Below are 12,810 nucleotides of genomic sequence, written 5' to 3'. Positions count from 1 at the left end.
GTCCCTCACTCAGGGGCGACCGAATACCCGTTTTCTCCACCATATGTGAGGGGGTACACTCACCACTGCGGCGCTTCCTGCTGGCTGTCCCAGGGATTAGTGCTGCTAGTCAGTGCACCTCCCTCTTCTGGTGGTGTCTCACTGCTGTCACTTCTGCTCCTGGACCCATGTCACTCCAAAGACTGTGACGTCTTCTTCAGGACACAGCCCTCCAGCAGTGCTGCACTCTGTGCACTCCCTTCTGGGGGATAGTATCACAGTCCCTCAGTCCAGCCACTTCCTCAGTGGTGAATGGGGGCGGGGAGGACCTGGGCCCCCCCACTACTCTGGGTCCTGGCCCAGGGACCCTGTAGATGGCCGCCACTTGCTGCGTCCTCTCCGACTCCTCAGTTCATTTCCCTGGGCCACTTCCCTGCGGCCCCCAGCACCTTCTTTGCCTTACCTCAGGACTTCAGCCTGCCAGTCTTAGCAGCTAGCCAGGAGCTCTCTCCAGCTTCCCCAATCCCTGCAGGCAGCACTGCTCTGACTAGGGTGCTGGCACTTCTTCCTCCTGCTCGGAGCCTGGTCCTCCCTCATTGAGCTCCAGGCAGCTACTGAATTTACTCTGCCCTGCAGCTCTTCTTATATGGGCCTGCCCAGCCCTGATTGGGTGCTCCTCGCAGACTCTTTCCTATTGGCTGCTTTTCACACAGCTGCTCCAGTTGTGTGAAAAGTTACCCCTAACCGGCCAATGTGGGGCAGGCATCCCATCACAGCCATCTCCCCACCACACAAAGGTTAGACCCATACTGGTCTATTTGTTGCACCTAAAATCATCCAGCCTTTCAGATGAGCCCACCTGGCTTCCATATCTGCTCTTTATCTGCCAGTGGATGGATTTTCCATTTTATCTCACTCTCTGGTTTCCAAATTTCTGAAGGGTCTAGTCAACATCTACAGATTATTTACAGATGCTACATCTACCCATCTGTGTCTGATTTGCAGATGATACAAAACTATTCAAGATAGTTAAGTCCAAAGCAGACTGCGAAGAGTTACAAAGGGCTCTCACAAAACTGGGTGACTGAGCAACAACATGGCAGATGAAATTCACTGTTGATAAATGCAAAGTAATGCACATTGGAAACATAATCCCAACTATATATATAAAATGATGGGGTCTACCACTCAAGAAAGAGATCTAGGAGTCATTGTGGATAGTTCTCTGAAAATATCTACTCAATGTAGAGTGGCGATCAAAAAAGTGAACAATGTTGGGAATCATTAAGAAAGGGATAGATAATAAGGCAGAAAATATCATATTGCCTCTTTATAAGTCCATGGTGCATCCACATTTGAATATTGCATGCAGATGTGGTCGCCCCATCTCAAAAAAGATATATTGGAATTGGAAAAGGTACAGAAAAGGGCAACAAAAATGATTAGGGGTATGGAACAGCTTCCATATGAGGAGAGATTAATAAGACTGGGCCTTTTCAGGTTGGAAAAAAGATGACTAAGGGGGGATATGTAAAGGTCTATAAAATGATTGGCGTGGAGCAAGTAAATAAGGAAGTGTTATATACTTCTCATAACACAAGAACTAGGGATCATGAAATGAAATTAGGAGGCAGCAGGTTTAAAACAAACAAAAGGAAGTATTTCTTCAGACAACGCACAGTCAACCTGTGGAACTCTTTGCCAGAGGATGTTGTGAAGGCCAAGACTATAAGAGGATTCAAAAAAGAATTATATAACTTCCCTGCTCTGTTCATTACCTCTGACGCATCTGGCATTGGCCACTGTCGGAAGAGAAGATACTGAGCTAGATGGACCTTTGGTCAGACCCAGCATGGCTCTTCTTATATTCTTATGATCCAGTACTGTTATGGGATCTCAACCTAGTCCTCTCTAGGTTAATGGGTTCTCCCTTCGAAGCTGTGGTGAGAATGTCACTGTCTTTATTGTCTATGAAAATGGTGTTTCTGGTGGCGATCTCTTCTGCAAGGAGAATTTTGGAACTTTGTTTTTTTTAGTGGATCCTCCTTTCACAGTCTTTCAAAAAGACACAATTTCTCCTTGGCCAAACCCAAAGTTTATGTCCAAGATAAGATCAGCTTTCCACCTGACTCTCTCTCTTCATATTTTTTCCAAAGCTGAAGACAAGCTCTGCACTTTAAACATTCACAGGGCTTTGGCATTCTATTTGGATCATACTAAGTCCTTTAGAGCCTCTCCCAGGCTTTTTGTTGCCTACACTGAAAGAGTTAGCGATCAAGTGGTAACAGCTCAGTGTATTTCTCACTGGATTACTGACTACATTAAGCTGTGTTATGATAAAGCTTCTCCTCCACCAAGGATAGCAACTCACTCTACCAGAGCTCAGTGTACTTCATCAGCTTTTCTGAGGGCTTGTCTACACTTACTGGAGGATCGACACTGCAGCGATCGATGCATTGGCAGTTGATTTAGCGGGTCTATTGAAGACCCGCTAAATCGACTGCCGATCGCTTTCCCATCGACTCCTGTACTCCAGCTGATCGAGAAGAGTAAGGGGAGTTGACGGGAGAGTGTCTCTCATCGACATCGTATAGTGTGGACCCTAAGTAGATCTAAGCTACGTCGATTTGAGTTATGTTATTCACGTAACTCAAATTGCATAGCTTAGATCGACTTTTCCCTTTAGTGTAGACAAGGCCTGCAACATTCATGTAGTGGATATCTCAAAATCAGCAATGTGGTTATCTGTATGTAACTTTTCCAGACGTTTTGCCATCACTCAAGCCTCTAGATCCTTGCCCAAGTCAACAAGATGGTGTTACAATCTCTGTTCAGATGATTAGCAGTTCCCTTCAAGTGGAAGGACTTCAGATGAGTCACCTGCAATGGCATGAATATGTGCACAATCAATGGGAGAGAAAAAACGGTTCCTTACCTGCACTGTAACTGTGGTTCTTTGAGATGTGTTGTACACATATACATTCCACGACCTACTCACCTTCCCTTCTACTTTGGACATTGCATACAGCAGTGTTAAGAAATGGAGAGCGAAGTGGTGGATGTGACCCTTCTATGCTCTCACCCAAGAGGACAAGGCGATCAGGGTTGCATGCTGGCAAAAGTCTTAGTCTCAAGTGCATATGGGTGCATGTACACTTGCAGTGGAACATATATGTGCATAATACATCTCATAGATCAACAGTTACTATCTGGGTAAGTGACTGACTTTTTTTTCTCCCACAGGAATTGGAGTGGGACCATGAAATTTGCTACTAAATGAAATAAGAATAACCACTAATCTCACCGCATTCAGAGCTAAATGCAAAACCTGCCCTTTGACGTGAGGTGGTTTTCCTGCAGTAACCCTCAGCAATAACTAGTGATAAATTAGAATACTCACACTTCATTTTTTTTTTAAATAGTCTAACAACTTGAAGCTTTTTCCCTCTGGCAGGTTTGGAATAGAGAACTTGATGTTTACTACTTGTGGAAAGTGCTAGGATGCCACAGTAATGGTTGACATTATAAAAACTTATATGGGGTTAGAAGTGATGCATATTCTCCCTAGTGACATCATGTTCAAAGGGCTGGAAAGACATCAGACCAACCTTTTGACCAGTGGAAGACTACATTATTTTTATCATTAATGGGTCATCAAAATACGACTCCTGGATCCCTTTGTTTAATATACAGGTTTTCTTTGTTCTCATAATTTAATGTCTTGCTTCAGTGGATCTTTAAATATTTATTTCAACATTCCCATTAGAAAACACCTCAAATTTCCCTTCCAAAGAAACTTCTACTATTGCATACAGTAACTTTTTCCTTTAAAGAGGAGTTTACACTTAAATGGAAAATACCTTGTTTTGAAACGGTTTATGCTTCTAGTCCAGGGGGGTGGCCAACCGGAGCCTGAGAAGGAGCCAGAATTTACCAATGTACATTGCCAAAGAGCCACAATAATACATCAGCAGCTCCCCATCAGTTTCCGCCCACCGCTCCCAGCGCCTCCCACCTACCAGCAGCCCTGCTGATCAGCACCTCCCTCTCCCTCCCCCACCTCCCGATCAGCTGTTTCGTGGCATGCAGGAGGCTTGGGGGTGGGGGGGGAGGAGCGAGGGCATGGCAAATTCAGGGGAGGGGATGGGAAGGGGTGGAGTGGGGGCAGGGCCTGTGCGGGGCCGGCTCCAGGGTTTTTGCCGCCCCAAGCGGCGGGGGAAAAAAAAAAAAGCTGCGATCGCGATCGGTGGCAGTTCCACCGCGCCGCTTTCTTCTTCAGCGGTAATTCAGCGGCAGGTCTTTCCCTCCGAGAGGGACGGAGGGATCCGCCACCGAAGAGCCCGACTTGCCGCCCCTTCCCCTTGGCCACCCCAAGCACCTGCTTGCTGAGCTGGTGCCTGGAGCTGGTCCCGGGCCTGTGGCAGAGCCAGGGGTTGGGCAGTGAGCACCCCACTGCACATTGGAAAGTTGGCACCTGTAGCTCCAGTCCCGGAGTCGGTGCCTATACAAGGAGCCACATATTAATTTCTGAAGGGCCGCATGTGGCTCCAGAGCCACAGGTTGGCCATCCCTGTTCTAGTCCAAAGCTTTCTTTTCTCACTTTATATTTTTTATTAAGAAATATTTGCATGAAAACAAGCTTTCATTTTTTCAAATTCCCCCTGCTTTTGCTGTTTCAGCCTTATGTGGAGTTATCAGTTTGTTATTCTTATACTCAGCAATGAGGACAGGGTTTCAACTGTAATAGGGAATAAATAGGAGTGGATGAAATCTTCAAAATAGCAAGCTCCATTCCATGAAAATCTCCTTAAAGATAAAGCAAAAGGCAAGAGAAGCGCAGAGACTGTGAATGAACTGAGATGCATGAATTGAGTTTTCTGATGGAATGTTTTTCAAAGTGTTCCATGAGGTGAAAGCAGCTCTTTAATGGTGCAAGGATAACAGATACATTTTCCGATTGTACTTATGGCCTCCGTCTTCTTGGTATCTGAGCCTCTGACAAACATTAATGAGTTTATCCTTCAATACCCTGAGAAGTAGAAAAGAATATTATTCCCATATTACAGATAGGGATTTGCAGCAGAAGGAGATTAAATGATTTTGCCCAAGGTCTCGCAGGAAGTTGGTGGCAAATCTAAGAATTGGTCTCTTGAGTCTCATTCCAGTGCATAAATCCTCAAACCACCTTTAATTTTTTAGTTATCTGAGAGTTGAACGCTATTTTATTCAAAGGTGCTAATACAGGGGAGCCTCTCACTCACTCCAAACCCTATGTTTTTTCCCCCTATAAACTTAGTTCTCTTGCAAGGTATAATACAGAGAAGAGATGGGGTAGCAGCTTCAAAAAGGTGCTTCCTGCTTTAGATGGGATCCACAAGCTAATTTTTTAACTTTTAGTATTTAAAAAAAAATAAAAACAAACAAGCTTTTTACCTCTGTGATGGGTTCCCCCATGGGTGCCATGTGGAACTGGGATACCATTGAGCCCCCTGATCCACCAGCCTGAGCTTCCTCTCACACTGTACTGCTGTGACAAGCTGCAAAGCCCTCTGGCCTGCACTCTCACCAGTACACATACAGGTAGGGACATAGCCTGCATGTAATTGCAAATGGGTTTCTGACCACCCCCTGCATAGGAAGGCTAACTTAAGGCAACTCCCAGCTCCCCAGGCATGTACCCCTCTGAAGTATACACCCAAAATTATACCGTCTTGTGCTACACAGGGAACTGTATAGCATAAGCTCATAAAATTTGCCCCCTCCTTCAGTGTGGAGAGGAATATGCAATAGCCTTTTCCCCGAGTTATGATTTCCACACACTTCACTCCAACTCACTGGTTTAGATAAAGAAAAAAGAAGTTTATAAAGTACAAAAGATAGATATTAAATGGTTATAAGTCATAGAAAAACGATCAAAGCAGATTACCTAGCAAATAAACAAAAAATGCAAACTAAGCTTAATATACTAAATAGATTGGCTATGAGTAGCAGATTCTCACCCTAAGAGATGATACAAGCAGGCTGCAGATTCTTAAGGGGCAAGCTGCACTTGCTTTACAGCTTGGAATCCGCAGGTGTTTCATTCACAAGCTAGAAATCCTGTTAGCCTGGGTCCAGCACTTCCCCCAGTTCAGTCTTTGTTCCTCAGGTGTTTTCAGGAGTTTTCTTGTGTGGGGAACGAAGAACCCCAGATGAAATCACTCAGTGCCTTATATAGCTTTTGCATATGGCTCAAAAGCTTGTTCCCAAAGCTTGGTTCCCAGACCGGTCTGTGGAAAAATACTGACATCCCAAGATGGAGTCTAGAGACAAGTGGTCTCATCACATGTCATTGTAGAGTCATAGCAGCCATTACTTAGAGGCTGTCTGTAGTGTTTTCAGGAAGGCTCCCCAGGTCGGAGATAAGCTTCTCCTAAGGCCTATTGTTTATTTCCTAATGGCCCACTGCCATGAATAGGCCCTTCCCCATCCACTATCTAGACTGAAAGCATCTTGTCTAGTGGGCGTTACCCAGGTGTAACTACATTTGAAATACAGTTACGTAGTCAATATTCATAACTTCAGATACAAAAATGATACATGCATAAAATAGGATAATCATATTCAGCAAATCATAACTTTTCCAATGATACCTCACATGACTTATCTTGCAAAAATAGTGTTGACAACTATCTAATGAGACAAACCAAAACACCCTTGTCCCGCCCCTTCTCTGAGGCCCTGCCCTGCTCACTCCATCCCCCCTTCCTCCATCACTTGTTCTTCCCCACCTACTCATTTTCAACGGATTGGGGCAGGGGGTTGGGGTCTGGGAGGGGGTGCAGGCTCTGGGCTGGGGCCGAGAGGTTCAGAGTGTGGGAGAGGGCTGCAAACTGAGCCTGAGGCAGGGGGTTGGGGTGCAGGAGGAGGTGCGGGGTGCAAGCTCTGGGAGGGAGTTTGGGTGCTGGTGGGGGTGAGGGGGTGCAGGCTCTGGGAGGGAAGTTGGGTGCAGGAGAGGGCTCCGGGCTGGGGTGGGGGTTGGGATGCAGGAGGGGGTGAGGGGCATGGGCTCTGTCCGGGTGATGCTTACCTAGGATGGCTCCTGGTCGGCGGTACAGTGGGGCTAAGGCAGGATCCCTGCCTGCCCTGGCCCCGTGCTTCTCCCGGAAGCGGCTCGCATGTTCCTGGGGAGAGGTAAGGGGCTCCATATGCTGCCCATGCCTGCAGGCACCGCCCCCGCAGCTCCCATTGGCCGCAGTTCCTTGCCAATGGGAGCTGCGGACTTGGTGATCGGGGTGCAGACAGCGCACGGAGACCCCTGTCCCATCCCCCCAGGGGCCGCAGGGACAAGTCGACCGCTTCCAGGAGCGGCGTGGGGTCAGGGCAGGCAGGGAGCCTGCCTTTGCCCCGCTGCGCCACCGGACTTTTAGAGGCCTAAAATCTTCTGGTTTGGCTTCAGTAGCCTCCAGGAGATAGAGCTCGATTCCAGGAGACTTGCGGCAAACCCGGAGGGTTGACAACCCTATGCATAAAATACATCATAATTAGGTAATAATTGTATAATAATAAATCACTATGAATAATATGGGGTGCAGTGTCACAACCTTGTTAATTTGCATACTTTATAAACCATTCTAAAAAAGTTAGAGCATTCATTCCCCAGTTCCCAGCAAGGATAGTGCTGAACTGAGGTGTCTCATAAATACTGTAAGCCTTCATTATTTTTGCAAACTATACTACATAATATTTATTAACATATTGTGTAGTATTATAAATATAATAATTAAAACTAAGCTGCAGTTGTCAAAATAAAAACTTAAATGTTGTGTGACACATGGTTCTTTTAATTTTTGTTTGTACTTGCTAATTTGTAGTAATTAATCATTCTAGATTAAGTCTATGGGTGTTGTATACATATGTACCAGAGGACAGAATCTGGCTCTGTGTATTATGCTTTACCTTGCGTTCACTGATAGTATTTTTTTTTAAACATATCCAGGCTCTGTTAATTAACCATGATCATTATCATCATTATAAACCCAAAACAAAAACATACTGTAGATGTCACATTTCCTGTTACAGAATTCAATAGGGCCTTTCACTAGAATGGACCTTTAAAATACTACAGAATTCTGCTGACCAAGAATATAAATAAATCCTATAGTCATACCTTTTATCAGTATGCCTAGCTATCTAATCTATCTAATTACTAATCAAATATTTTCATGTGTATGTATTGTATAACATTCAACACATGGGAGGTAACACTGATTTAATGGTTAAAGGACTGGGAATCAAACCTTGGTTATTTTCCTGGATGTGTCACAGACTTGCTATTTGATATTGTGATATTGGACACGTCTTTTTCCCCTCTCATCAGCTCTGCATGAGGGGGAAAAACTGGGGGACAATTCAGAGATATTTCAAGGCCTAGTGTAGATTTTGAGCAAGAAACATGCAAATATTATAACTACATTCCTACATCTGGATCTTCCTACTTGCAATAAATTATTTGTAGCAGAAGTTTAGTGTGTCAAAAAAAAAAGCAGCAGCTAGCTAGCTAGCTCCATTTACTAATGGTAACACTGCAAAGTAAATTTTGAAGACAGAGCACGATGGGATCTTCTCTGGCAGAATAGGGCCAGGTCAGTTCATCTAAGTCCTCTGACCCAGTAGCCTGCAAATAATCTCATCCTAATAGCAGAGGCACTTTTGTTAGCTATATAGCATATCAGAGGGAGAACAAAAGAAAATTATTGAATGTATTTTCTGCAGCTTCTATGCATTAGACAACAGTAAACCCTAGGACCTGTATTATTTAAATATTGGGAGTCAGTTTGTAATTCCACAACACATGCATCTCTAAAAACAAAATTAGAAGTCTTAAACCAGAACCAGTAAAGCCCTCAAATGGAAAATATTCTGTTAATAAAATAGCTAATCTGTTACATCTTTACCTAAAAAAAGACATTTTCAGAGTTCATTTTGAGAGTACATAGTGCCAGTCAATGAATGAAACCTTAACATGTAGTGTGACTGTATGTCATTTGGAGTCCTCAGAGCTTTCAAGAGTTACTTTCATCTTATATTTTTTTTGGTGAGGGTGAATGTTATTGCGTCCCTAGTTTTCTAAAACTATCATTTTCTCTTCCATACTGATGGAGAGTATTCTATCAATCTCAGCATTTTGTGTCTCTGCAACAAAGTTATTTAAAAGATGTACCTTTTCTTACATTAGCTTTATTTTTAGCTGATTAACTTTTAGCTGTATGCCATATAGTTTTAGCCATGTCAGTTCCAAGATATTGGAGAGACAAGGTGAGTGAGGTACCATCTTTTATTGAACCAACACTATTCTCTCACCAATAGAAGTTGGTCCAATAAAAGATATTACCTTACCCACCTTGTCTAACCTTTAGCTGATCAGTTAACAGGAAATTGATAGTTACAGAACAGTATTTTAATAATCTGGTGCTTGCAAAACACATTTTTAAGCCAGTCTTATATTCTGTATTCATTACAATTATAGAGAACAGTAAAAAATAAACTGTATAGTCAGGACATCAAATTTCATTGCAGATTCAATTCACATAGCTCACTAGAGGGCGCTCTCTGCTAGTGGATTCAATTGAAGATACCATAGAATTATTCTATTTTAGTTTCAGTTCCAGTTACTGTACCTGTAATCCAAGAGGGAAGCCAGTTGTAGCAAATGATTCGTGTATTCATATTAGTGCTGACCTTGGATTCAACAGAATATTAGGAAAACTTTCTTAATAGTGAGGTTTAATAAACTGATATTCGGTGATGATGATACCTACCTCTTCTATAGAGCTTTTCAGCAGCGGATCTCAAAGCACTTAACAAATGAGATTAGTACAGGTGAGGAAATTGAGGCACAGAGGTTAGGTGACTTGCACAAGTTTAATGGGGCTAGTGACATAGCTGGGAATAGAACTCAGGGCTCCTGCATCCCAGTCCAGTGCCCCGTCATCTGTACCATGCTGAAAAAGGTGGAAGTCCCATCACTAGAGTTATTTAACACTTGACTGGTCAAAGCAATCAGTACATATACTATAGAGACAAATTCTGCAGTGATCAGAGTAGGGTAGACTGGCAGGATAACAGGTCTTATTCCATTTTGAATCTTTGTGATTTTGAGTAAGAATGCTCCCCAAAGTGGTTATTTTCCATCAACTTTCAAATCCGATTTTATAAACTGTCTTCCTTTTCTTTTCCTACACCACTCCACTCTTAAAAAAAAAAAATGCTTTTGCTATGTGTAAAAAATTTCTAATGGTAATCTTTTTTTTTTTTTTTTTTTTGGGAAGGTGTCAGAGCGGGTAGAGAGAAGACTTCAAGAGATAGAACAAGAAATGCGCACAGAAAGGCAGGTGGTAGAAAGACGCCAGGACCAACTAGGACATATGTCTGTGCAGTTGCAGGAGGTATGCAAGATAGTTCAGTTAAATTCTTGCTGTACTTGTGAGCCTCGCTCAGACAAGGGAGCAAGGGGTCAAGTGTCACTCTTCCATGGTTAAAAGTATGTACATTAACAAGCTCTGCTGGATATACCCCTGGACAGCAATAATCTATAGAGACTGTCATTCCCTGATGCAGTGTTGCTAGTGTTAAATATTTCTTGTTAGTGGCACACAGATCCTAAGAAAAAGACCGGTTCCTGGGTTTGATCCATTTAAAAATGTTTGTACTGTTTTTTTTATTCTAAAATTGATCTATTTAGGAATAGTGAGCAATCACTTTTTGAGTACTGTTCTATGGGCCAATTAAATATAACGTGGGCCAATTAAATATAATGTACTAGTTAGGCACCTTTCTGGTGCTGTGAAATCATTTGCTCTCAAAGTGAATTAAATGTGGTGAGCCACAAGAATAGTGTTGAGGAGAAGACCTCAATTATTGTTCATTTTAGAAAAGAAAATTAGGAGAATTTTTCCCTGACCTTTTTTCCCTCTTTCTTTAAAAAATGTGTAAAATACACAAAAGAGAGGCAAGGAGCTTGCTTCCAAAACTAACACATGAGAAACCAGGAAGACTGAATATTTTGCATTCTAATTTTTTATTTGACTAAGAGTTTGAGCTATGATTTGGAATCCCATCTTTGACTGTACAATGGGGATCACTGCTGATATGAAATGTTTAATTTAATATTTTGTCACTTTAAGTGGTGACTTGTGTGCTTTTTAAAAAGCAACTGTGGATTATACAGTGCAGTGGAAACTGAAGTGGATTAATTTATATTGACACTTCCTATTTTGTAGAGGGCTATAAATTCTCCTTAATGGTCATATTTAAGAAGATAACTTTTTTCCCTATTAAAAGAGTATGTTATGCTTATCAAAACGTTTTTAGTACTTTGCCGATTGGATGTCAGTAACAGCTTTACATTTCTACCTCCCCTTCCTCCCTTGTAGATAGTGAGAGATGGGTGAGAGTGCTTCATTAGGGCTCTCAGAAGAGGAAAGTATTTCTTAGGCTTTTCTGAGAGAAAAATTCTTTCAAATATTCTTCAATTTTCAGACTGTGTTACTGTCCATTTCGTGGACAGATGTTTAATGAGAGCTGTTTGATATGTGATTTGGTACTATTACCTGCTGACATAAATACATTTCCTTTTTTGCCCTTTGTAAGGAGTAATGATTTACCTTAAGGACATTTTGACAGTTGGGAATTCATTTTCAAATTGAAGACTGATGTTTTGCTAATGATGAATGTGTTCTGTGTGTATGTTTCCCGAGCAAGATGTCTGCTTCCATAATCTTTGTTACAGCACTTTGGAACAATCTGTTGCACTTTTAATGGCTGATGTTAAATTTTATGCTATTGCATCTTCTGGTGAAGGTAGAACAACATAATCTCTAAACACTTTGCTGAGTTTATTAAACAGCAGTTTGGACAAAATTCATTTGAGGATAATTTTGAAAAAGAACATTTTAGTACTTGAATCCTACTTCATGCTTTGAAATAGTGATTAGATGGATCATTGGCAGTGGCTCATTGTCAAAGGCCCCGATCCTGAAATGAACTTTGCAGGTTTGTATCCCCTACAGAAGTGTGTAGGATTCTGGACAGGCCAAGGGTCCCCCTGTATGGAGCTCACTGAAGATTGTCCATAAGGGGGTGTGGGTGGGGTGGGGGGGAGAGCCCAGGGTTGGGGCAGCAGGGGGTGCGGGTGGGGTGGGGGGAGAGCCCAGGGTTGGGGCGGCAGGGGGTGCGGGTGGGATGGAAGGGGAGAGCCCAGGGTTGGGGCGGCAGGGGGTGCGGGTGGGATGGAGGGGGAGAGCCCAGGGTTGGGGCGGCAGAGGGTGCGGGTGGGATGGGGCGGGAGAGCCCAGGGTTGGGGCGGCAGAGGGTGCGGGTGGGGTGGGGTGGGGGGAGAGCCCAGCGCTGGGGCGGCAGGGCGGCAAGAAACCTAGAACCGGCCCTGATTAGTGGTAGGTTTTGTGATGGACATCTGTCCACTGGGAATTGTACTGAGATCCCCCAACTTATTTCCTACAAACTAGACCGCAGAATAGCCAGTAGATGGTGCTGACTTTTTGCTACTGCTGACCAGGGCTGGACTTGAAGAGAGAGGCTCTTTATCTTGTTACCAGTACTGGAAGAGACATCCCCCTAATTGCAGATAAAACATTAACCATCTGTCACAGGGTAGCTGGTCCCTGTAGATAGATGAAGCCCAGTGACCCTGGATCAAAGCAGATGAGCCCAATCCAGCTAATTAAAGATGGAGCCTATAAAGGGCTGCTAGCAGACAGCTGGAGGAGGAAGGACTGAGGCAGATCGAGTTCCAGAAAGGGAAAGCCACACAGGAGTGGAGCTAGTTCCTCT

The 12,810-nt window shown here is 43.5% G+C and overlaps 1 protein-coding gene across 9 annotated transcripts in view; it reads left to right on the top strand.

Moving 5' to 3' along the window:
- CEP128 (centrosomal protein 128) overlaps nt 1–12,810 on the top strand; it is a 418,852-nt gene that overhangs the window by 34,742 nt on the left and 371,300 nt on the right. For 7 of the 9 annotated variants that reach the window (XM_065593463.1, XM_065593464.1, XM_065593466.1 and 4 more), the window contains one exon: nt 10,290–10,406. The exons of the other annotated variants lie outside the window; for them this stretch is intronic. In XM_065593463.1, the coding sequence (XP_065449535.1) occupies nt 10,290–10,406 (117 nt within the window). The remainder of the gene's footprint in view (nt 1–10,289; nt 10,407–12,810) is intronic. 9 annotated transcript variants of the gene reach the window in all.

The sequence above is a fragment of the Chrysemys picta genome, chromosome 4, assembly GCF_011386835.1.
Source record: "Chrysemys picta bellii isolate R12L10 chromosome 4, ASM1138683v2, whole genome shotgun sequence".
Lineage (NCBI taxonomy): Eukaryota > Metazoa > Chordata > Testudines > Emydidae > Chrysemys > Chrysemys picta.
Note: the sequence above shows the minus strand (reverse complement) of the source record. Positions and strands in the feature narration are given on the sequence as shown.